This window comes from Vanacampus margaritifer, chromosome 1 (assembly GCF_051991255.1).
Source record: "Vanacampus margaritifer isolate UIUO_Vmar chromosome 1, RoL_Vmar_1.0, whole genome shotgun sequence".
NCBI lineage: Eukaryota > Metazoa > Chordata > Actinopteri > Syngnathiformes > Syngnathidae > Vanacampus > Vanacampus margaritifer.
Window position 1 is genome coordinate 18,075,246 of NC_135432.1, and position 25,906 is coordinate 18,101,151.

The 25,906-nt window shown below is 39.9% G+C and overlaps 2 protein-coding genes and 1 long non-coding RNA gene across 3 annotated transcripts; 1 reads left to right on the forward strand and 2 right to left on the reverse strand.

Moving 5' to 3' along the window:
- Positions 1 to 412: 412 nt before the first annotated feature.
- Positions 413 to 8,700, reverse strand: zgpat (zinc finger, CCCH-type with G patch domain). The gene is made up of 7 exons (XM_077553470.1): positions 8,407 to 8,700; positions 6,788 to 7,442; positions 5,933 to 6,066; positions 5,113 to 5,271; positions 4,143 to 4,262; positions 1,808 to 2,225; positions 413 to 759 (listed from the first exon to the last, which is right to left on the reverse strand). The coding sequence occupies exons 2-7, from the start codon at positions 7,384 to 7,386 to the stop codon at positions 621 to 623; spliced, it is 1,569 nt and encodes a 522-aa protein (XP_077409596.1). The 5' UTR covers positions 7,387 to 7,442; positions 8,407 to 8,700; the 3' UTR covers positions 413 to 620.
- A 136-nt stretch (positions 8,701 to 8,836) lies between these two features.
- On the forward strand, positions 8,837 to 24,843 carry tti1 (TELO2 interacting protein 1). The gene is made up of 14 exons (XM_077555039.1): positions 8,837 to 8,954; positions 9,288 to 10,032; positions 10,236 to 10,573; positions 10,643 to 10,925; positions 13,123 to 13,294; positions 13,390 to 13,682; positions 15,038 to 15,418; positions 15,634 to 15,793; positions 16,580 to 16,747; positions 18,173 to 18,327; positions 18,501 to 18,641; positions 18,701 to 18,905; positions 21,935 to 22,022; positions 23,365 to 24,843. Exons 2-14 carry the CDS (start codon positions 9,307 to 9,309, stop codon positions 23,564 to 23,566), a joined length of 3,312 nt encoding a protein of 1,103 aa, XP_077411165.1. The 5' UTR covers positions 8,837 to 8,954; positions 9,288 to 9,306; the 3' UTR covers positions 23,567 to 24,843.
- On the reverse strand, positions 18,515 to 21,428 carry LOC144040665 (uncharacterized). Its single transcript, XR_013289791.1, has 3 exons — positions 21,215 to 21,428; positions 18,724 to 18,901; positions 18,515 to 18,634 (listed from the first exon to the last, which is right to left on the reverse strand). It is a non-coding gene; the product is annotated as an uncharacterized LOC144040665 (long non-coding RNA).
- Positions 24,844 to 25,906: the final 1,063 nt, after the last annotated feature.

Genomic DNA, 25,906 nt, shown 5'->3' on the forward strand with positions numbered 1-25,906 from the left:
CTGAAAGCCTTGAGACACTCAAATCTAATTGGCCTAAAATAGATTTTTTTTTCCCCCCATCAGTGTAGATTATGACCACTTGCTACTTAAACTGAGCACATTAGTCAAAAAGTAAAATGCTTTCTCTTTTACCGCCAATGAGAATGCTATAAAACAATACGGGCAAACCATGAGACTTTCTACATTTGCATTTACAGATGCATTATGTTTTGTATTTGTGAGTTAAAGCTACAGCAGATGTTTATGCGAACAACTTGTCAGGAATTATTTATAAAATCGTGTGTTGCACTTGTACTGTCAAATTGAAACTGGGAGCCAACATTAAAAATAATACAATTCCATTTTTCAAACAATCCCAACATCCAGACGGAGGGAGCTACTTTGCACCAAGAAAGGAAAACACACATACAGGAAGGTTCTCCAAATTCAGTTTTTAGTGAAGAGAAATAAAAAGTCATTACAAACAAAAATGAACGACTGATATTTTCTGTACAGACCAAATTTAAAGAAAAAGTGACTTAAAGTAAACAAGTCAAATAACTAGCACTTATTTTGTTGTCTGCCATATGTGAGTGTTTGCTTTTCTAAAACAAAGTACTAAAAAAAAGTGAAAAGAGAGCTTAGAACTCGGTCATCTTCTTGTGTGTGTTGGCCTTGTTTTGTTCTCTCTGGATGGACAGCTCCTGGGCCTTGTGCTGGGCTAGCAGCCGACGAGCGGCCGACAGCTTCTGTTCCAGCTGCTTCACTCTGGACGCGTCCCTTTTTTTTTTTTTTTTTAATGACACAGACAACAAACAGATTAGGAGGTGGGGAGAGACGTGCTGCTTTTCGGGCTGCACTCTCCCCGATGAGTTGGCCGCAAACACAAAGTCTCACCTTGAATTTCTGCATCTCATTTCCACGTTTAACCACAGACCTGAATTCCAATGACTCATCACTTCAAAACAACAAGTGGGATGGATGCCTTACTTTGGGGATGTGCGTAATAATCGATCAGTCATCGTCATCGTCGTGAGCCAACTGAGGCCAAATGGAGTGCATTACTTGGCTTGTTAAATAATAATTATAATAATAATAATTTTAAGTTTGTTAAATCGCTTGTATTTGTCAGGGATAGGAATTTTGTTTGCAATGTTCTTTATGTCAAATACTTCAGACAGATCTGTTCTACTTTATTGTACTGTAACTGGAATAAGTAGGGATGGGCAAGTACCGATACGATGTATCGGTGCCGATACCAGTCTTATTTTAACTCATTCACTGCCATTGACGGCTATTGACATCAAAAATGCATTTGAACTGGAATCATCCACCGTCAAGAGTACCGGTACCTTAAACTCATTCACTGCCGTTGACGGATATAGACGTCAAAAATTAATTTGAACTATTTCTATTAGTTTAACATTTTTTTTCACTTTTGTTGATAAGAGTATTCACTTTGCGCCCATTGTTGTCACTTTACTTTCACTGGACTTGTGAAGCTTCACTACTGCATCAAATGCATTCACGCCCTTAGCACTTTAGGTGAAAAACAAGAAATTGGGCACAAAAAAATGCATGAAAAACCTAAAAAGTTGCTGCTGCCATTTAGCAGTGAAGCTCACTTTTATGTCACACTTTTGCTCACATCTGTTTTTTTTTTAATTAAATGAATGAGAGAGAACTCATAAGATAGGGCACTCTTAAGTCAAGGTACCAATGAATTACATCATGGCATGATGAAGGCCCCAAATTAGAAAATGGCCAAATCCAACTTTTCACATTGCTGAAATGTTCATTGTAAATCACGATGGAAATGAACACTGACCTGCCCGTTTGCCTGCTGAGCGCCTGGGTGAGATTCTGGATTTCCCTCTCAGTCTGTGACACCTTCTCTGTGGCCTGGAACAACTTGACATTCAGACTCCTCTTCGTGCTCGTGCCCCCTTTGTAAGCCTCCACCCCGGAGAGTGCGGATGACCCCGCGGCCGTCGCCGCCCCCTCCTCGGCAGCGTCACGCTCCGTGGCGCCCAGTTTGTGGTTGAGAAAATCAAAGACGGTACGGCGCTCTCCGTTGGCCACCCTGGGCTTCCGCCGGCGCTTAGGCCGGCCCGTTTTCACGCCGCCGTTTGGCTTGCTGTGAGCGCGTCGCAGGGTTAACTCGGCACACTGGTCCAGTGATTTGCCTTTGGGTACGAGCACCGCCATGACGGGCTCCACTCGGCCCTCCTGCGTTTTTCCCAAACCTGAGGCAACAAAAGAGACAAACTTGTTGTGGAAGTTGGCTTTATGGTCTCGATCAGTATTCACGTCTCCTTCAAAGCATCGTGACGCTCCAAACATGAATCTTGTTCCCATTTAGAGTGAGCTAGATGATAAAGCAGGGTACTGTTTTAGGCGTGGCTCTTTTGTGATTGATACGTTGCAACCCCAGCGACGTGGTAATGCATATCAATGGCATCGAGAACAGAAAAATATCCAAGAGCCCATGTCGTCGCAAAACCTCTGACCCTGTCATGTTCTTTGTTTTCAGTTTCAAATTGTTAGCTCACCCAGTCAGGAAAACATCAAGGTGGAAACATTCCAAACAAAGAACGGGTTGTAATTCACATTTCTGGCTCTAATCAGATACATGGCCTCCTTTACGTCGTCTTGGTAACGCTACCTTCCATTTCAGATCAATATATCACAGAAAAAGAAGCAAGCTGATGCCTCATATCATGACTTTGACCTTTAATGAGTTGCAATGGCAGCTGCTTGTTTGTAGACAAATGTAGCATGCATGAAATTGGCTTGTGTCATAAATCCATTTACAATTTCATTACATTAACAAGCAAGATGAATATATTTGTCCATTATTGCCTAACTTGTCAAAAAATTGAAACAAAAGCAAACCTATGATTCATTGAGTTTTAAAACAGTTTATCTCATGAAAAATATGAATAATCTCTTCTAGGGGTGTGAATTGTCTTCACGATTCGATTCGATACCATTAATCCCGATACCATTAATCCCGATACTAATCTATAAATTAATTAAACTAATCTATAAATTGATTATTGCGATTATTTTTTGGGGGGGTCAAATTTAGAAAATACTAATCAGTAAACTTGTACATGAACACTGTAAGATTTGTATGAAAATGTAAATATTTATCTGAAAATTCAGGTTTATAACGGAGCCACTGCATTAAACAAACAGGTTTCATTTTTGAACAGCACTGAAATCAAATATTAAGGCTTAATGTTCCATTAATATAACATTTTTCCATGTGTGAATCCTAACCCTAAGATGTTTTGTTGAATATTCCCATAAAAAAATTGTTTAAAGATCAATTTGGCCGCATATCGAATCGATTCGAGAATTGCGCGCTGTAATATCGCGATATATTGCCGAATCCATTTTTTCTAACACCCCTAATCTCTTCTAAAGTCAAACTGTCTCAATACAAAAAAAAATGTCACAGACAGTGTTGTGATATGAACAAAACCTAAGTAATGTGTAACGTGAAGATCAGTGTGACTTTGTTTTTCAAACATTCTTAAGTGTCACTCAAGTGCAAAAAAAAAAGTTCACCATCGCATGTACGGTGATACCAAAGTATTATTGCTCTGAATGAGAATCCGCTTACGTCGCTCTATGTGTCTAACGTCCACGTTTTGAGCTGTGGAAATTTTTTAAAAGACCTTCCAATAAGGAGAATATGATTTGATCGTTTCCATGGTAACCTTGGATCGGCTGCTTTAGTAATGTTGGCTGACTATCCCTCATGTTATATCAATAAAATGATCTTCTTTTTTTTTTGTACATATACATTGATTGGCTTCTTTAGCTTGTGGCCATGATGCTTTCGGTTAACACAAAACACACCAGGGTTTACCCAGAAACAGAAATCTCGTTCCTAATGTAATGCAGGAATCTGTTTTCCATGCGTCAGTGAGCCAGCATGTGCAAAATCGGGAGCCTGAAACAAAAACTTCCAAATTGAATTCAGCTTCTTCAGTCTGACTGTGACATGTTAAAGGGCCTTTTTCTGTGGATATAAAAACATGACAATCTCCCTCTTAGTGTCATTTATTGTGAGTCAACCACTCGTACGAGCATCTCACCAACACAGCAAAATTCATTCAAAATAGAAACGACTCAAGTCCATTTCCACCCACCTTTGCCATATTCATAGCCCATCTTGAGCATGAGCTTGGATCCGATGCCTCTTGTGTGAACCTCCCAACCGCCAAAAACGGAAGTACTGCTTGCAGTCGATTCGCCAATAGACTCCAAAACTGCAAGGAAAGAACACAAAACATGGAGTTAGAATGGCTAACAAAAGTAGTTTTATGATAATATAAATTCAAACGAGCCATTGTTCGCCGGAATATGGCAGCAGGCAGAAATTCATAAGAAATTGTTTCTTTGTTTATTTTGGTAGGGACCAAATTACATTAATCAAGGGGGGGGAAATATGGGTTTTTAATGTTATTTTTCTTTTCTTTTGTAAGGGACAATGATGATATCGATGGATTTTCTTGTCCAGTATTTGAGTATGTTGAGTGTTTGTTTGTAGCGTGACACCGGGGCTTTCATTCTCGTCTTATTATCATGTGACCACCATGATCTATAATATCTAGAATTATTGCATTCATGTATGTTTTTGCTCTATCCATCGTATGCGAGTTTCTGATAGCTCTGAAGTTGACTATACTGTATTTTAAGCTACAATTTATTTGCTTAATATTTTTTTTTATTTTACGCATGATCACATACAATGCCTAGAAATGGTATTTTAACAGTTTTTATTATTTTCATGTTTATAGTCAATTGCAATTTTTAATTGACAGGACAGCTGAAGAGTAGATGAGGGAATGACCTGCTGGAAAGGACCGCACAGCCCGGGAATCGAACCAGGGTCGCCTGCTCCGAGGACGAGCCTCTACACATGGTGCGGGTGCTCAACGCAGTGAGCTAACCATCACCCCCTGGTCACTTGCAGTTTCTTTTATTTGCAAAAAAAACATACCAATACTGAAAGCTACTGAATCTACTTGACAGTCATCCAAAATGTCGAGTAGATACACCTGTTTTCTATTTCACCGCCCCCAAAAAAGTCTTGCGTCACATCTGATTGAAAAATACCTGTGGCGTAAGCCGCGTCATCTTCAGCATCGCCCGGGTCCGAGTCAGAGGAGAGGGGGTCGTCTTCTCTGAGTGGGGTGATGATGCAGTCGGCTTCAACAACAGCATCTTTTAGCAGCAGGGAGTCAAACTTGACAGTGTAGAAGCCATTATCGATATCTAAATGAGAGAAGAAAAAACATCTTTGGAAGACAGGCAGATTCTGTTCAAATGTAGAAACAAGAAGCTGACCTGCACAAATCACAGCAAGTTTGATCCACAAATCAACCAATAAATGTCCGGTTTTAATTAGGATTGCTATTTAAACGGTGAACTTCATCGTGCTGATCACATTTTGACATCATGTGACCAAAATGGCACCTAACAATTGCTCAGCAGTAAATCAATATTGTAAGCCTTCAAACTGGATGTTCTCAGATAGCGTCACAGAGTTAAATCCTATGTCTGGAAGAGTTACATCAGAAATGTTCATGAATCCAACACCCATTGCAAATGTTACCAGTCAGCTCCTTGTTGAGGAACAGCAAATTTTGCGAAAGATCCTGAAATATTGAACAGTTGGACATGCGCGTAAAACGTTTACAGGTCAACTCAAGTTCGAGTGAATTTTAGGTTCACCTGGAAATTTCCCACATAAGTCCAATATCTCACGAACTTTTTTGTAATTAATACATACGTACAAAAAAAGCCACTATGAATAAAGATATACTGCACATAAGACCCCTGTCAATCAAAACCGAATACTATAATTTTTTTCCCGATGTCATCGGGTTGTGCAACTGTAAGTTTTAACTTGCGAACTCTCAAATGAGGCCAGCACCTGTGATTCTGGCCGGGTACCAGATGCCATCCTCATGCCGAGTCAAGCAGGACGAGCCTTCCTCAAGGTTACTGAGGTCACAGTCCAGGAAGTCTCTGAGCTCCGACACGTATACCACTTCACCGTGGGAAAACCTTTGCGTAATGTGAACAGACAAACAAGGAAGGGATTCTATTGCTGTGAAATAAAACAAACAAAATGGCTAATTCACAGTCATGTCTCTCTACTGAAAATTAAAATAAAAACAACATAGTGAAATATTAGTTGCAGCTCCTCATATTTGGCAAGTTAAACTTAGGCCAAACTGAGGCGATGCATCTAGAAAAGTATTTTGTTTTAGATACAGTATATCATTATTATTTGGTGTAGAAAATGCTATATAAGCTCAGTGCATTTACCATTTAAATAGTAAAAAAAAATACTATAATTTTCTGAGGTAATAATGAATTATGTGTGTTTATAGTCACCTAACTGATTTATAAGCGTTATAATTATAATGATGTTGCAGTATATTACTGAGCCAATTGGAATTCAATTTTAATCATCATCATCGTCACTGTTGGGAGTACAGCTGATTTGATCATGATGACAATATGGCTTTGCTTCCACCTGCTGGACAATATTTTGAAACACAAAATTGAAAAATTGTAAAAAAAAAAATAAATAAATATATATATATATATATATATATATATATATATATATATATATATAATGGCATAAAAAACAGGGGGGGGTGGGGGGATCATACATCCACACATTTTCAGTGCTTCCTCAGCACACTGATAAATTAGCTAACAAATGCAAAAATACACAGTGATGAAGGTTGAGGTTATAAAAAAAAAAAAGCGTCACCTGCAGTTATCCTCGAAGCGACATTTATCCTCAAGATAGAATGGACATGGTTTCATGGACTTTTGTGTGGGATAAATGTACAAAACTCTAACTTGTGCCTCCTCTCCATCTGGTTCCTCTGCCCCGACCACCATGGCATTGTGGTACTCCAGGGTGCCCCACGACGTCCTGTAAGGCGCTCTTACTTTGGTGCCACTCAAAGTGTCTTCCTCCTCCCCCTCTTCTTCTTCACATTCATCTTCTACACAACTGTCAGTCTCCTGGTCCCGCTCCTTGGAATCACAGCCAGTCCCCGAACCCTCCCCGAGCTCAGTGTAGAAAGCAGCAAACTCGGAATTCAAATCGCTTTTTGTGTCAGTCGCAGGCGTTTGCGTGTTGGCCTGCACTCCGCTGGTGTCCTCTAGGGAAGCTAGAAGCAGACTCTTTCTGAAAGACAGCAGGCTGGCCTTGGTGAGTTCTATCAGCTGACACAGGTCCTCTTTCAGTTTGAGCAGGTCACACTGCTGGGAGGGATCCAGGCCAGCAGCCAGAGTGGCATCCACTTGCTGCAGCTGGGCTTCATACGTAGAGATGGCGCCCTCCAGAGTTTCCTCATCCATAATGTCACTCCACGATGGGCAGAATAGGAATGACCGGCATACAGACGCCGGGGAAACTGTGCAAGGGAAATGCAGAATTTAAAGGGAAATGCAGTTAAAACTACTGAATCACTTTTGATTAATAACCACAAAACCGTAACATCAGCGAGTTCCTTCCATTTTATAAACCACTCGTTTCTCTTTATTTTTATACAAGAATTTGAAATAACATATTTATTTTTTAACTTAACTTTTTAAAACATTTGTGGTGGTCTGAATTAAGGGATTAAGGCCAGCCAGTACAGTACTCCACACACTGCCGAATGTCGCAATTCAAAACTTAATACGGTCACAATTCAAGAAAAACTGATTGCCGCCATTAAAACTGTTGGCGAAAGTCTTTGCGACCGTTTGTGACCTTGAAGAAAAATCAACATCCACTATACCCTCGCAAAAACAACAAACCTTCGCCTCTCCGGGGATGAAGCGCTATAAAAAATGGATGGATGATAACAATAACAATAGTAACACATACATACACATTATACACATACATGCATACAAAGATACATACTAGGGATAAAACAAAAACTTTTGAATTTGAACCAGAAAATCGGTATTGATTTATGATATTAGGTTTAAGTGTGCCGAATTGCACCGTTTCACTTAAAAGTATATCAAGTAACGTATTGGGTCGTTTTGTTTTTTACAATTTACAATTTATAATTTTTATATATATATATATATATATAAGAATGGAATTGTTCCAATTTGAAATCAACGGTCCTCTAATTGCACCAAAACAAACAACATTAAATATTATGCCAGGCTTTAGGTTCACTAAATAAAATAGAATATAGAAACAACAAGCACGAATTAATCACAAGTTGTTTTTTTAAAACGCAGAGCCGTTTTACTTAGAAATCAAATAACATAGGATTGGCATGTCCAGCAGTAAGTTACATAGGAGCTAATGTAGCTCAAGTGTTAGCCGCTTTCGAGTTAACTCTCAGAAATGGTCATAATAGCAACTGGCATTACCTTCGTTACCTGGCTAACTGTCTGAAACCAATGCCTCGAAAGGAAAGGCGATAAACAAAAGAATGCCCTACAACTGAGATAGTGTACAAAAAAAACGAAGACAGTGAAGTTGACCGGCTGTATAAAGTTTAAACCCGTGAATATCTTTTCCGCTCTATATTTTTCAAAGTAAAAACATTAGACGGGTATAAAGCTGTAGAAATCGTTTTCCCCTTCACAAAGTATATTTATTCTTTTGATATATGATTAATTTATTCGTTTTAATTGTTTATTATATCTTAAATTGTATTCCTCATTTTCGATTGAAATTTTCTTTACATTTATTCTTTAAGATTAGTCAGAGGTAGTTTTTTTTTACCATCTACGAAAGCAGCACATATTCGGCTAACATAAATTGCGTCATGGGCGCATAATAAGAACGTCATCCAACATCGGCCCCATATGGTCACTGGTCGCCACTCGCCACTGCGCTTATATTTACTTTTCTTGAGAAACATTTAGTGCATTTTGCACTGTAATATGGGTTTTCTGAACTAAGCAAATTGAAGGTATGTTTTAGGCCTTATTGAATACAATAACATAACATGCTGGGCAGCAAGTTGTTCCGTATTTTGGGAGTCCGATGCTAAATGTCAACATATGTGTATGGTAACTTCCTACTTGCAGCATTGATCACTACAGCAGTACGATATAACATTTGTAAACATTGGCTTCTGTGGGTTTTATTTTTATATAATGCACTTAAAAGAATACACATTCTAAACAATTCTAACAGTGTTGTCTCCCTATTATCAACTAACCATTTGTTAGTACTATAATTTAACCATTGAAGTAATGCCAAATTTACGGCAAGAACTACCATTTTTGTTTCTACCCCACAGAGAAGGAACCTCAGCTGTGATGCCTCCAACCATGGTCCTTATAAGCGATCCAAAGATTGCTTTTGCCTACCTGCGCCCAGCTTGTGTCCTGCTGACACGTGTGCCTACTTTGGACAATGTTGAGACATTGAGTGCTCAGTTAAAAGAGGTCAACGATGCCACCCTGCAGCAACTCCAAGAGTATGTCCTCTTCCCGCTCCGCTTTGTGCTCAAAGTGCCCAGGCCCAAGAAAGACAAACTGGTGCAAGCAGTGGTTGAAACTATGCATCACATCCTGGGGAACACCTGTATTCAGAGCTGGCAGACCCTCCATGAACTCTTCTCAGAGCTCTGCCTCTGCCTGAGTTCCCCAAACAATCCTGGCAAACCTGCAGATACATCTGAGGAGCTGAAATTAACAGTGCTAGGATGCCTGGACGCTTTGCTTCATTCTGCATATGGAGATATTGTATTCAAGTTTTTCGAAGCCACAACGTTGCCTGAGCTGGGAGCTGCTGTTTCACTGCTACTGGCTTTAGCTGAGAAGGAGAAATCCAGAGATGTTCAAATAGCAGCCTTGAAGTTCCTCCAGGTGTTGACTGTGCAGTGTGACTGCAGTGAGGATCATGTCGTGCCTTCCTCAGAAGAGCGGGAAGCAGTAGGCAATGCCATGGCTTCATTCTTACCTGGAGTTACAATGGCAGTGGGCAGGATCATTACAGGAGATGTGAGACAAGGCCATGGAGTTACAGTTAGGGCTGTCAAGGTAACATCAATTGTAATTACATAATATGGTTTATGATTTATAATCAATCCTGCATCCAAACTTGTGGTGGAAGCACCGGATTTAGATCATTGGTAATCTTATTTTCCAGTTATAAAATACATACAATGTTTGAGCTGTTTTATGGACTGATAATTTTTTTTTTTATATTTCTCATAAATCAAAAATCATATTTGTCATTTGAGGTTTGGTCCAGGACTGTCAGTCTCGTCATGGAAGATGCTCAGCTTCAGTCTAGTGAGCCACTGAAGTCTCCCTCAGTGGACCTGGGGAGGATTGGCCAGCTGATGGTCCATCGCACTCCAGATTGGGTGAAGAACACATCGGGAAAGCTGTGTATGCTCCTGAAGAAGATCATCTCGAGCACAGTGGCGCATCAGCACTGGAGGGTTCGACTGGAGGTAGTGGAGCTGGCCGAGCACCTGCTGGACAGGTGTAGTCAGTCTTTGGGCGAGTGTGTCGGGCTGCTTCTGGAGACACTGGTGGGAGCAATTAATGACGAAGAGCCCAGAGTCCGAGAGAGGTTTGTTTTTATTTTGTGTGCTCAGCCGAAGACTATTAGCTTAATCCTGTCACCTTTTCTCCTTTTTAGGTGTGAAGTCGCCCTCAAAAAGGCCTCCCAGAAAAATCAGATGTCTGTCAACCCCGAAGATATCAAATGTAAAAACGGCTCTCAAACGTTCACTGACGTCCTGTCAGAGAATCTTCACTCTTTGGCTACTTCGTTGCCAAGACTGATGCGGACCTCAGATGACCAGAAGAAGCTGTTTGTCCTTAATGTCTTTCTGGGTTATTTAAAGCTGCTAGGACCGCTGCTGTCTGTGGTGCTGAACTCAGCTGTGCATCTCGAGAGGATTTCCAAAGCTCTGATGCAGGTAACAAACAGTGTTCATACTGTATGAAAGGGATTAAGACGAGTATACTGACAGTTAACACAGTTCACATGTGTGTTGGAGCCGATCACAGCTGACTTTGGGAAAGAGGCAGGGTACACCCTTGACTGGTCACCAATTAATCTTTAACACTATAATGGACAGTTTAGAGAAGGGTTTTTCATACTTAGCTCCAAGTACCACCATCTTGAGCAACATTACAATATAGTAGGCCTAAATCTTCCTAAAAAAATAATAATCTGATTTTATTTCTAAATGTACGTACAGTGGAAGCTTGGAGTTTGAACGTCTCAGAACTCGTACAATTCGGACTTCAACCAAAAAATCGGAGTAAAAAATGCCTCGGAGTTTGAACTCATTTTCGGAGTTCGAACTCCCAAACAAAGCAAGCTAAACCTTGAAAACGGGTAGCCGAGCGAAGCCGAGCAATGGCAAATGCTCACGTTGCGGCAGTTGAGACGATGCACTGCTCATTTCCAGTCAGATCGTGAATACTCCCGGAGGTGCTCCATACTCGCGAGTGCGTTTTTATTTTTCCACGACAATTTTCTTCGCCGTGGCCCCAAAGAAAGACAACAGTGCCAGTGGCAGCAAAGAAAAACATACAGTGCTACGAACCACAGTGGAATTAGGAAGGAGACTATCGCGCCGTTAACTACCGTGACTTCTGTAAATACTGGCACGAGGATCTCCCTTAGCTGTTCAACAACGTGCCTGACGTTAAAAAACGCACGCAAGGACCGCTCATGTAAATGTAAAAAAACACAAATATAAATTAAAATGGGAATTTTCTGTTTTTGGAGCTTGGGAACGGATTAATTGCATTTACATTATTTCCTATGGGAAAGAATGTTTCTGAGGTTGACCAATTCGGACTTTGAACACTTCGCAGGAACAAATTGTGTTCAAACTCCGACGTACCACTGTATTAATATTGTAGGCCAGTGTCACGTATTGGAGAAAAACAAACATAAAATAATACTCAAAATGTATTGTGCGTAATAGCTAAATAAAATTGTATATAAATACATTCCTTTTTTAAATATAAAATTAAAATATAGACTTTAACTCTTTGACTGCCAGACGTTTTCAGAAAAGGGATGCCGTGGGTGCCAGCCGATTTTAAGCATTTTGACTGATCTTTCAAGGTCCATAGAAAATGATGTGTTTGGACTATGGAAACACACATACTACCAAATGAAAGATTGGACTCTCATCTTTCATCAGAAAAAAATGTTTGTTTCTACCTTATTCCGTTTTTCAGTAATCAACAATAGAAAATGGTTAGTTTCACCTCTGTTTTGAAACAAACGTCTTTTAACGTCTTTGGCACTCCTCCATAGAATTTTACTAAACGTTATTTAACGTTTTTGGCAGTCAAAGAGTTAAAAATAAATAAATACAACTGAACTGTCTTTGGGCAGTAATTCTTTGGTGTACCACTAGAGGGAGCCCGTCTACCACTATTGGTCAACACCATGTTTTAAGAACCACTGATTTAAAATCTATGCTTAACCTACCTGTGATTTTTCTCATTCGTCTGGGTCATTGTATTCTCGGGACATTGAATAAATTGCAGCTGGACTGTCCGTTTTGTCTTAGAAGATGTTCTGTCGCTCATCCAAGCAGGCTGACTATTGGAGTTAGGACTGCTCCAGGAGTTTCAACAGCCACACTTCCCCTACTGTTACTGCACAAACACATTCAACAATGTTAACTCATTCACTGCCATCCACGGTTATGACGTCAACAATTCATTTGAACTATTTCTATTAGTTTAAAAAAATTTCCACTTTTGCTAACAATAGTATGAAAACCTATAATTTTTTTTATTGTACATTTAGAACAGATACAAAATGTATGATTATTCGTGAGTTAACTATTGAAGTCAATGGCAGTGAATGAGTTAATCGCTTGACTTCAATAGTTAACTCATTATTAATCACAAATTTTATATCTGTTCTAAATGTACAATATTTGTTTCTAGGATTTCATACTCTTTTTAATAAAAGTGGAAAAATGTTAAACAAATTTTTGACGTCCATAGCCGTCAATGGCAGTGAATGAGTTAAAATGTAATGATACAATTATAGGAGATTGTGCACTTTTTCTTTTCTTTTTTTTTTTTACAGAAGCACAGATTTCTGCCACGCTCTACAAATAATTGCTGTTTTCGCAGGTGCTCGAGCTGGACGTCACAGATGTCCGTATTGTAGAAGAACGTGGTCACAATGCCACGATAGAAACGAGCGCAGGTTCCCAGCACTCGGCTCACGTACGGAGGAAACATTTTCTCTTCTTTACAGACGACAAGATATTTTCTGTGCTCACAGAAATCTGCCGGACTTTTGGTATGAGGGCCTCATCTGTTTTGCATTTTGCGTTACGTCACCTCTCTGTCGACATCCAAATCCTTAAAAGTATTTCTCCGATGTTTTACTCGTAGGTTACTATGGCAACCTTTTTCTGCTGACGGACCTGTTCTTGGAGCTGTACCGTCAATCTTCAGCGTACAGGAAGCAGGCCGCCATGGTTCTCAATGAAATCATCAGAGGCGCTTCTGGCATTTCTGTCAACGCGGGAGGAAAGCGCTTGGAGGGTGAAGATGGGGGACTTCCTCACTCTCACGAAGACCTGAACGCAGCTGTGATGCTGGTCATGGAGGAATACATCAGCCTCAACAACTGGCACTTGATCATAGTCAACGAGGAGACTGACCGAGATCGACAGGACCAACAGGTGAGGACACACAAGTTTTTCTGGACCCAGACGTATTAGATGTTTTTTTTTTTTGTTCTTGTTTTTTTACCAAAATAGGAAGGAAAGCAGCTACTGTAAGTGCATGATAAACAGAAAATGTGCTGAAAAGGTATTTGGGACCGCTATTTGGACATCTCTGAATTTGATGCATGCAACAATATAAATACAAACTTTTGTTTTTGCTCCTATTTTTTATGATCTAAAACTTTTACCACATACACAGTATCACCATTTCTCAGTCAGTACTGGTTTTCTGGGGACTCAGAAACAGTATAAAACTGTCGGTGCTGGATTTCACTTTCCTTTCTTTTCTTTGGTCCTTCCTCGGGTCTCCTGACGGCTTCACGGCTCTGGCTGGGTGCTGAAGTGTTCGGTTTAGGTGAACGGTATGGGATTTTTTAATAGGTTTTAGGTGAACTATTGAATACACACACGCACGCACATGCAAAATAATACTAAAAATATATATATATATATAAAAAAAAAGAGAGAGCAATGATGATGACATGTCAAAAAAAAAACTGTATAAAACAAAACTACACATTTCACAGTGGCCTTTCATTGTGGGCAGTCTAAGGCACACCTGTGCACTCATCATGAGCATCTTGATATGGCACTCACTATCACACATTTCGACTGGTTGGTGAACAATATTTGAGAGAAATGGTGATATTGTGTAAGTGGTAAAAGTTTTAGATCTTTGAGTTCATCTCGTGAAAAAATGGGAGCAAAAACAAAAGTGACGCGTTTTTATTATATATATATATATATATATATATATATATATATATATATATATATATATATATATATATATATATATATATATATATATATATATAATATATAATAACAGTATAGTATATAATATATACGTATCAGTATTGTACTGGCTGGCCTTCATACACACGCATGTGCTGATAAGAACTTTTTTAATCAAAGGCCTATGTGGGAAAATGTCCACGTGAGAAAGCTGGTGCTTTTCATAAAGTTCCAACTGTGTGTATTGATAAAAAAAAAATAAAAAAATTTAATTGGCTAGTTGTCTAAATGTGGGAATCTGCACCCTTTTGCGTTGCTGAGGCTTCCAACACTTGGCTCACCTCCACACAGAGCAAAGCAAGCTAATGTGCTATATTGTAGTTGTTTGTGTTTAGGGTTGGCATTTTGAAGTTTTAAGTGCCAAATTTGATAACACTGGCGTCTCAGCTTTTCACACTTTCTTTGTTTTTTAAGGCATGCAGAGAGAAAAAAATAGTAACCCCAAATACAAGCATTCACACTAATATCAAATAGTAATGATGTATTCTCATTGACCGGTTTTCTATCTCTAGCTGCTGAGGCCGCCCGTCCTCCTCTCCATATCCAACACTCACGCCGACCCTCTCCAGGTCATCCATCCCTCCTCGCCCGCCTCCACGCTCCACCAGCTCAATAGTAACATCTGGCAGCTGTGCATCCAGCTGGAAGGCGTGGCCTGCTTCGCGCAGGCCCTCGGACACAACTTCCGTCCCCTGCTAATGACGTCGCTGTATCCTGTGCTCGAGAAAGCGGGTGAGGAAACACTTCTGGTCGGACAAGCGGCTCTGGACTCCATGTGGGACATCAGCCGGGCCTGCGGCTACTCGTCCCTAAAGGAGCTGATTAATGACAACTCGGACTATCTGCTCAATGACATCTCACTTAACTTGCAGAGGCTCAGCCAGCATCCGCAGGTACGCTTGTTGGTGGTCTCACACTTGGTCCCTTGCGAATCTGCATTATTTTAATTATTCTCATTATTTCAGTTATTCATGATCAATCCATGGCTAAACTGATTTACCCTACAACTTGCTTAAACAAGTGTTTGAATATTTGATTTCAAACACACTACATATCGAAATCCATTTCAAATTGTAGTCCGGTTTGATCATGTCTTTGTTGTTGGCAGGCTCCACGGGTGCTGACCGTGATGCTGACTCACTCTGACTGCACTTTGCTGCCTCTGGTTCGAGACATCATCCAGGACGTGCTCATGGCGCTCGACCTGAGCTACGATCACACCGCCTCTCTCTTCTGCTCCGTACTGCACGCGCTCATGAAGGCGCTTGGTGAGCTCTCTCACGTGATGTCACGCTATTAACGAAAGGGACGTCGTGTTACATCCGAGTCGTCGATAATAAGAAGAGAAAATATCCTTCTCAAGCTGTGTATGCACCAAAATGATCTGTAACTTGGTGTATTTGTTGTGAAATTAACTCATTCACTGCCATAAATTCATTTAAAAAAAAAAAAAGATCATTAAAAAATTAGCGGCAAGAGGCGATTACATTTTTTAATTGTAATTAATCGCATGACTTCACTAGTTAACTCGCGATTAATCCCAAATTTTCTATCAGTTCTAAATGTACGATAATAAAATTCTAGGTTTTCATACTCTTGTTAACAAAAGTGGGGAAAAAATGTTAAATAGAAATAGTTAAAATGAAATTTTGACGTTTTAAAGCCGTCAATAGCAGTGAATGAATTAAAAAAAAAAAAGATAAAAAATTTGAGGCGTCAGGTGACTAAACTTTTTAATCGTAATTAATCGCATGACTTCACTAGTTAACTCCCGATTAATCACAAATTTCATATCTCTTCTAAATGTACCAAAAACAATCTAGGTTTTCAAAAAAAAGTTAAACTAATGTCAAAAATTCATTTGAACTATTTCTGTTTATAGTCGTCAATGGCAGTGAATGAGAGGAACAGTATCCGAAAATATTTAAGTTTTAATCCTATCATTAAAATTTCAATTGGAATAAAATACAGTGTCGTGAAAGGAAAGCAAAATTTGTTTGCAGTATGTCACCTCATCTAATCTTATCTTATTTTCCTGCGACCTTTTCTTTCAGCGAGGTGGTTCCCTTTGACCTCTAGCAAAACCAAAGAGCCTGCCCGGCCCAAGCAGACCTCGGCCGAGCAGGAAGTCTTCGACATCCGCCAGTTCCTTCTGGACTACCGCAAACAGAAAGAGCTGGCACAAGGCATTGGAATGGAGGAAGATGATCCTGAAGACCTGGGTACGAATCCGTAGCTACAAGACCAACCGTAGCGTTTTGATTGTGTCTGGCCCCTCGTCGTATCAGTGCCAGAGTATAAGGTAGTGAGCTGGCGGTTAAAAGTAGGGATAGACCGACTATCAGCACCCATATTCAGCATTTTGACAAATGAAATAATCTTATATTAGGTCAATTTAAAACTGTTAACTTGAGTGAAGTATTCATTTAAATTTTCAGTTAACTTTATAAGAGATGCTGCTGACCCTGGGAACTTTTTGCATCTTCTGTTCTTGTTTTAAATTAGATCAGTAAAAATGTAACGTTTCAGATACATTGAAATTTTGGGAAGCTTTCTTCTAGAAAACAATAGGGAACTATTTAGTTGTTTGTTTATTTCACTTTTTAAATACATGCTAACGACTAGGGGTGTGCCCCAAAAAATCGATTCTCATTTAGTAAGATTCAGAATCGATTTTAAATGTCCCAAAATCGATTTTGTCTAAATTATTTTATACTGTTTTGCCCTTGTTTGTGTGTGCTTTTATTGGGAGTGCTGTTCATGTTGTACACGATTTGGCCACTTAGGGGCAGTGTGTTTCCGTACGTTCTGATACACTGTATATACAAGTTGTAGCCACATTAGAGAGTAGAAGGAAAAATCAATCAAGTTATGCCAGTAAAAGTTGTCGGGGTTTTTTTGCAGCACAGGAAGAGCATATGTCGGTGAGTAATGTTAACTTGCTTCTCATTCCTGAAGCGTTTTGTATGAATAGCCGTTCTTTTGAGTGATAAAAGTGCCGCGAGTAGTGTGCTAATTAGCATTAGCGAGTCAGACTACAGTAGATTATGACGATTCTTTGTAATCTATAAATGAAAGCAGAAATCATTGCCAATGAAATCATTTTGAACAAAAAATCGTTCTAAATTGAAAATCGATTCTGAATCGAATCGCAGACCCAAAAATGGGAATCGAATCGTGAGACAGTCAAAGATTTCCACCTCTGCTAACGACCCTGAACGCTGAACCTTTTGTTAGAATTTTAAAACAAAGAAGTCTATTGACTAAGATTGGGGGGGAGTCCAATATTTTTCTAATCATAAAAATTGGTCAAAAAAACATATGCTTAAAAAAATTGAGCAAAGTGAAGAATTTGAGGTTTTGTTTTGTTTTGTTTTTTCCCCTTTTAGTGAAAATGAATATCGGCTCCAAATATCGGTTATCGACCCCCTTGACTACTAATAATCTGCATCGGTATAGGCTCTGAAAAAAAAAAACATATCGGGTTATCTCTAGTTAAAAGAAATGGCACGCTTTTGCTCTGACATCACCTCGCATGTAATTATGTCATTGAACATACACTCGAGTGTGTGAGGCCTTTAACGCGCTCATTTCCAGGCAAGCGAGTGTGACAGCAGCTCTGAACTGGCATCCTACTGTCTTTGCAGAGATCCCTCCCCCCACAACAGAGTTTGAAGAAGACGACGGTGCCGGTGGTTGTGATGTGAAAGCGGAACTTCCCACCCACCTCAGCATTACCAAAGATGTTATGGAACGCTGCATTCATTTGCTGTCTGACTCAAATCTCCGCCTCCGACTTAAGGTACTGTGATGTATTATTATAAAGTACAGCTCGACTCTGAAGAATATTTCTTCTGGCATTAAAACTATTTTATTTTAATTCAATAGAATTCCCAGGCTGAATTTACACGTCTATCAGATTCATGCATGTGGGCCATACAGCAGACATAAAACTTCTACCTTGTTTTGCCTCAGGTGCTAGATGTCCTGGAGCTGTGCATTAGTGTGCTGAGTGAGAGGGAAAACGAATTGTTACCCATGGCCCACCGCTGCTGGCCCGCCCTCCTGCAGAGACTGACAGCTGATGACCCACTAGCCGTCCTCAGAGCCTTTAGGGTACGTAACAAATAATCACGCCTGTTGTGACATGTCGGCATAAAACTTTCACTTTCCAGGTTTTGTGTACTTTGGGTCGTACCTGTGGCGACTTCCTGAGGAGGAGGGTCACAAAGGAGGTTTTGCCAAAGCTCAGCTCTTCTCTGGCTAAGCAGGCTCCTGTCAGCGCCAAAGCTGGACCCGTCTACACTCACACTCTGGCCTACAAATTGCAGCTGGCGGTACTTGAGGGACTGGGCTCACTGTGCCAGAGTTTGGACCTGAGTAAGTGAACAGAACCACACACAGATGTACATATTATCCCGGGGCATGCTGCAGTGACATCATCCAACATTTGAGATTTGAGGAAAAAAAAGAAAAGAAAAAAAATCCAACATTTGAGATTTCTGTAAACTACATGAACCACAGTACGTGTACTGTTTAAAAAAAAATAATAATAATTTAGTATCCCAAAAATAAAAAGTATACGCCTCCAATAAGTGTTTTCCATGAAAAATGTTGATTGGCTCCCTAAAATAACAACAAACTATACAATACAAAATACACAAACATATGCAGTGGATAACCGTATATACATACGTCCTCATGTAGTTCCACCACCAGGTGGCAGTCTTATACAACCATTTCATCTTCATATTACATCATGTCTCACAATACTCAGTGGAATGTAAACCAAAAAAAAACAAAACAAAAAAAACTTATGTACTGTATGACTTTATTACTGTAAATTCTGCAAGCATTTTTTTCTCCCTCAAGGTTAATTTTGTGCCGGTAAAATGAGAGCTGCTCCAAAGTCAATCAGCATCCTTTTTTTTAGGGAGGACCCTGCGGGGAAATGTTATGAAGTTTAGTGTACTTATTTTTTTTTCCTACACTTAATAACGCCATATTTTCTGCTACTAAAATGTTAATCCAAATAGCCTTAAAGGTTTGGGAACACAAGTATATTTTAATGATGTCTAACTTCATTCGCTCAAGGTAAAAACATTTTTTTTTTATTTTCAAAAAGGTTAAAAACATACTAAGAGTGCAACAGCAAATTTTCCCCTGCCTAGCGGCCAAGTCAACCTCGGTGCGGGCGGGGGCGTCATTATGTAAATCAGCCGCACTCTTAATGCCATAAATGGGTGAAATTCAGAAGGTTATAAGATGGAAAAAAAATTAATATTTCCATGCTGTTTTTTATAGCAACAAAAGATGGTGCTAAAGTCCCAGCTTAATAGGAAAATAGTGTTTGATGTCAAGGAAATATTGTTGAAGTTATACATCTCCACTGAGGGACTAAAATGTTTGTAAGTCGAGGCTAGTGATGCCGGTAATGTGCCACAAAGTAACGCGCTACTCTGTGCTGTTGACAAAGTGTTATCTAGCTTCAAAATCACTACCAGAACGTCCCCAAAAAAAAAAAAAAAACAGGAATCGCAGCACATTCAAGCTTAATGAGAAAACACCCATAAGGCTGTGTGTTAAATTTATAAACAATTATAAATATTATTTTTACGATGACAATGTCAGGCCAAAACAGATTACCTTAAAAAATATATTTATAAGTGAAGTTTAACAAAATGTTGCAATATCTTGCCTATTTGCACAATTTGTCTGCGTTTTTTAATTATTTATTATGTAGTGTTTTTATGCTATGTGCCTTTTTAAATTGTGCCGAAAGCTGCTGGAACCAAATTTTGTTATGCTTCCATTATGACAATAAAGTTCTTGATTGTTGATAGAAAGGTTCTTTAATAAAAAAAATAATAAAGAAAAAAAAGCTAGTATCCCATTTATGTTAAGTGAAATCCATAAAAACGTCTTTTAATTAAAAAAAAAAAAAAACAATAATTACTTATGTTGAAAAAAAAAAGGTTTTGGAATTATTTTTAAAGAGGGGGGGGGAACCTTTATTCTTAAACATCACTTTTAAATATGCACTTCCAATTATGTATTGGCAGAACTGGTTGTCAGTTTCATGTTCAATTGGGTTGTCTGCATTTGTTGAATGTAACTTCTAATCTTAGTTACTTTTTAAAGTCAAGTAATCAAGTTACTTTTTCAAGTTAACGGTGGCAGTTCTGGTCAGCTAAGTTCAGCTTGCATTTCTAGTAAAAGTTAGGCAGAGTCTTCACCACATGCAGTGCCAGTGCATTTAAAAAAAAAATAAATCTAATTTGCAAACTATTAATTCATAAGATGAGTTTGAAATTATATTTACTGATTTGCCATCATCACTATTCAGTTAATTCCATTTTTTTTGCTATTTGCTGCTGGGCTTGGTCCCTATCCACCAAAACCCGTGTCGCAGGGATTTACTGTACTGGATTTCCCCCCCTCCTGCCCTCCATAGCACGAGAGATTTTCTTCGCAAGGTGGCGAGCATGCCGCCTCACTCGCGTGAATACCGATTTGGCTCCCGCTCGCCTTTGGGACGCCTGCAGCAAGCCAATTAGCGAGCCTCAGTCACACGGCGAGCCGCAGACACCGAGACGGGCAGAAGCAAATAAAATATGGCGCCCCTGGTCATCGGCTTCTGCTTCAATTTCACCTTTTCTTCATTTGCCACAGAACGACTAACATAATACCTGAGTATTTGTTGCTTTCCAAGCAGCCGGATTCCACAAAGAAGAAGGTGGTCATGAGTGCAGCGGCAGATACAACTGAAGAAAAGGGATAGAAGTGGTAGCCGAATAATCCCATTGAACTGGGAAATGTGCACCGCTTCTTTTATTCTTGACACGCCGCCAGTGTGGCTCGGCCTGGAGAGGGAAATCGACATGTTTTGAAATGAGGCTTGAAAGGAAGCCCGTTTTGCACCTAAGGGAATGGCTAAGTGTCTGACGGGGATGTGAGGATTGGGCGAGATGGGGGGGGGGGGGGGCATGGTGGGAGGGAAGGGGGTGATGTCAGAATGAAGCAAAGGAGATGAAAGAGTTGAAGCAAGGCAACATGGGAGGGAATGAAAAGTGGCCATTTGCTGGTGAAAGTCCAGTTGGGGTGATCAGTGGACTTGAAAGGGAAGCAGGGGTCGGTCAGTCGGGCTTTCCACACCAGCCCACCGCCTTTCGCTTGAAAATTGGAAAGGGGAGCAGATGAAAACACGATAAGCACAAGCACCCTGCTGTGACGCTTGCTCACTCAGCCAGCCCTGCTTCAGGTGTTAAAATGCAAAGTCTCATCAATTCTCCTCTTATCTTCATCTTTCACCGTCTTACAGGGATTTCGTTATTAGAAGCATTTTTTTTTTTGAGCGTATGCCATTATATTGACTGACCCGTTTTGTTTGCTGGTTTGTGTTTTTCCAGCCGAAGTGGACTTGGATGTCGTTTGTAATGCGTGCCTGCCCTACCTGAGCTGCAGACAACCCATCAGACTGCAACAGGCCTGCTTGAGGTAAAACCATCAGCTAAAGTCATCTTGTGGAATATGAGCTAAGCAGCAAAATCCAGCAGGTTTTTATCGATATCAGAAGGCGGCCATTTTGCCACTTGCTGTCGAGTGAAAATGACATCACAGTTGCTCAGGTCTCAGGTAACAACCATTTACAGCTCACCTTCAGAAAACAGGTGAGCAGCTGGATTTCACTTTTCTTTCCTTTCTTTGATCCTTCCTCGGGTCTCCTGACAACCTCACGGCTCTAGCTGGATTCTGAAGTATTCGGTTTAGGTGAACGGTATGAGATTTTTAATAGGTTTTAGGTGAATTAACGAGCACACACACACACACCCGCACATGCACATACTCACGTACATGCAAAAAAAAAGAAGAGAAGAAACAAAAGAGAGAGAGAGAGCAATCATGACATGTCGAATCGGTAAGATTACCGAATGAACAATAGTGAACTCTCTAAAAAACGGAACTAAACAAAAAACAGGTGAGCCGTGATTGGTCGTTGCTTGAGCCCTGAGCGACTATGATGTCATCTTCAGTCGACAGCAAGGGACAAAATGGCCGCCGCCTGAGATGGATAAAAATGGTTGGATTTTGCGTCATAACTCACAAATTCACAAATATAAAATGAATCTGTGTTGGAGCCATTATATCTAAAGGGAGTTAGAGTTATTGATATCATAGAGAAGATTAGTTAAGTTGAAATAAGCAAGTATGCAAGTACTTTTTGTGTTACTTTTGCTTTGTTTTTGAAGTCTTAACCATAGTGTGGTCATTTGTTTTGTATGCCTCCCCCCCCCCCCCCACACACACACTGGCCAGGTATGGTTACTACATTGAGATGTGTACACTTCCTTCTGGAAAAAGGTTTAAAAAGCAAGATGGCTGCCTTAGTTCTGGTTATGTGTGTGTGGGAGGGGAGACGAGCTATAGGCAGGCCTCTCGGCTCGTTAAGGTTTTTCAAGCGTTATTAGCATTATTTATGATATTGTGCAATATTTCAAGATGAAAGGATTCATTTTGTTTATGAATCAACTCCTCAAACTATTGGACATCCATAACCTGACCTGACCTCATCGCCTGAGCAAACAATTGGTGAGTCAAATGCATTGAAGCCCTGCTGAGACTTGTCCTTGAATTCAGAACGTGAAAATCTTTAAAAAATGGCACAAACAATCAGAATGTCATGTTTAGACTAGTGAGGTCACGCATAACATATCATTGTCAACAAATCTTTAAGGTTGACTTCCACTTTAAGACTTCTTCCCGTATTGAACATAAAATGTGTTCAATTTTTGCAGAATGAATCCCAGATTGAATTTGACGTTGTTTGTGACCTCCACAGCGTTTTCCACCACTTGGTCCAAGTAGACCCCGATGCCTTCTGGTTGACGTTAAATGAGATCCACTGCCCGTCGTCCTTCGTGCCCCCGCACCCGGACCTGCAGCCCGTGTGCCTGAGCGGGATGGGACGCCCCCGGGACGAGTACTCGGACAATGTCCTAAAACTGCTGAGGGAGGAGTTTGGCCAAACGGGTGACGAGTAGAGCTGATTGGGACTGATGCGGGTTCTGTTCACATTGTGTTTGTACAGATGTAAATATTTCATCAAAGCTCTTATTTTATATCACTTTTTTTTTTTTTTTATAAATGTATACAGTATCTCACTGAATTTCAGGGCCGGCGCTACGTGGTGGCAAAGTGGGTACTCATGGACCACGATTTTAATAAAGCCAATTCTGTGGTTTCGTTAATTATTTGCCATTTTTGCATGGTTGCGTTGTATTGGAGCTTCAAGATGCCGTGCCTCATATTGATCATCCATCCAAAGGTGATATCAAGATTCTTTAATGGCAAAATCCTTGAATTGAGGACTATCTGTGATTATTACTTTGTCATTTTTGCCTAACACACATAATAGAAGCGGGAGCTAATGTAAGTAAAAAGCAATGTTTAGAAATATGAGTAATTATGAGATTGTTGTGTTATTGTCATGATGCTTCTTAAATATGATTTGAATGAATGAGCCGTCGATTGGCAGCATGCAAAATGGCATTGGCCAAAGTAGTTGTTTAGTCAATTAAAATCATCTTAATTAACTCATTCACTGCCATTGACGCTTATAGACGTCAAATATTCATTTGAACTATTTCTATTAGTTTAACATTTTTTTCTACTTTTGTGCATTGTACATTTAGAACAGATATAAAATTTGTGATTAATCGTGAGTTAACTCGTAAGTCATGCAATTAAGTATGATTTTTAATTGCCTGACGCTCCTAATTTTTAAATGTAATTAATCACATTACTTCAATAGTTAACTCACGATTAATCATAAATTTGATATCTGTTCTAAATGTACAATTTAAAAAAAATCTAGGTTTTCATACTCTTGTTAACAAAAGTGGAAAAAAATGTTAACTAGAAATAGTTCAAATGAATTTTTGACGTCAATGGCAGTGAATGAGTTAATACTATACTACTTGCTACTTCATATTTGTTCCTGCTTGTGTGATGACCGTGTTTGGTCAAGGTTCTAGATATGTGTGCATTTTATTTCACGAAAGCCTGACTGCGGGTGGATGGTCTGCTAAACAAAGATGTGTCAGCCATGTTGGCTGTGGTGTCCAAAATTGACCTGACCAGAAATGAGCAGGATCCTTAAAATAATACTAATAATGTGTTTAGTCATAAATCAGGTGAATGCTCATGTTAAAAGCAACTACACAAATGGTTCATATTTTTTCACATTCAACATGGTTTGACTTGACTGAATGTATTTGTCATTCATCTTGTATTCCAAATAAATACCTTATTGTTACAACCTTGCCTGAATTAATATCCTCCGGTGCTAAGACAAACCATCTCAAATGACTTAGCTTCCATTAGTATTGCTGACAGTCTGCCACTTTATCTGTTCATAGGCTTTCATGCTTAGAAGTGTAATGAAGGAAAGCCAAACAGATCAGAACAGTCTATCAAACAAGGTGAACAATGTGGCGGCAGTCTTTGCAAGTCCAAGCCGACAGACATATCAGCCATCACAGCAATTCCTGTTCAAGCCTTCACCATTCAGATTGTGTTTCAACGAAGGAGGCCCAGCAGCCCCTCTCCATTATCGCATCACCTCCGTGGTCGGGGGGGAGCCCTGAGCTGCCCACCTCGTAGCACCGTAATGAATGTACGAGGCGTCCGGTGTGAGGAAACAAGGACGGCACCTTTTCTATTCGGGCGGTCCTACTTAATGTTAGCAAACGTGGCGCGCCGTCTTTTTATCTCATTGTGTGCCGCGGCTATTTATCCTCCTGCCAACGCTGACAACAGCACTATTAGTCATCAGCGGGAAAGCGGATCGGGGGGGCGGGGACACACACCTGCTCACACACGCAGCATTTTCATCACAAATTGGTTTAATAATGTACATAAATAAACTGGCTTCCTAAATTCTAATTAAGCCAGAAGTCCATTTGTGTGGTGATGTGAGACTTTCAAGGTGTGACGTCAGCAACTCTAACTCAGTTACTACGCGATTCGTTCAGTGTTGGGATTGCGCCTGCTCCTTGCAAGTGTGTTCATCATTTTACATGTATTTTTCTTTGGACTTTTTTCGACTTCACTCAAGCAATGTATGTGCTTGTAAGCAACCGCTCATAACTTGAAATAGATGCAACATGGGGGGCACTTGTCGGTCAAGGTACCACGTGCACTTTGTCTGTTTGATTTGAGAAGAAAAACATTATTTTGGGCACAGTAGGACTACTCGTTACTGTGAGAATAGTTGGATGGGAGTCATGGTCACTTTTGTGACCCTTTATAGCCTATAATGGAAAGAGTAACACAAAATGTGTACCATATTGAACTGTAGCGAATAACAAATATGCCTACTA

Bases quoted from the DNA above. Each gene is read 5' to 3' on its own strand.
- zgpat (XM_077553470.1), bottom strand. From the start codon at position 7,386: ATGGATGAGGAAACTCTGGAGGGCGCCATCTCTACGTATGAAGCCCAG. The intron at 6,067-6,787 runs GTGACGCTTTTT...CATTACGCAAAG, and splicing joins CGCTTCGAGGATAACTGCAG to GTTTTCCCACGGTGAAGTGG. The intron at 5,272-5,932 runs GTGCTGGCCTCA...TCTCTCATTTAG, and splicing joins GTACCCGGCCAGAATCACAG to ATATCGATAATGGCTTCTAC.
- tti1 (XM_077555039.1), top strand. From the start codon at position 9,307: ATGCCTCCAACCATGGTCCTTATAAGCGATCCAAAGATTGCTTTTGCC. The intron at 16,748-18,172 runs GTACGAATCCGT...CTGTCTTTGCAG, and splicing joins AGATGATCCTGAAGACCTGG to AGATCCCTCCCCCCACAACA. The intron at 18,906-21,934 runs GTAAGTGAACAG...GTGTTTTTCCAG, and splicing joins GTGCCAGAGTTTGGACCTGA to CCGAAGTGGACTTGGATGTC.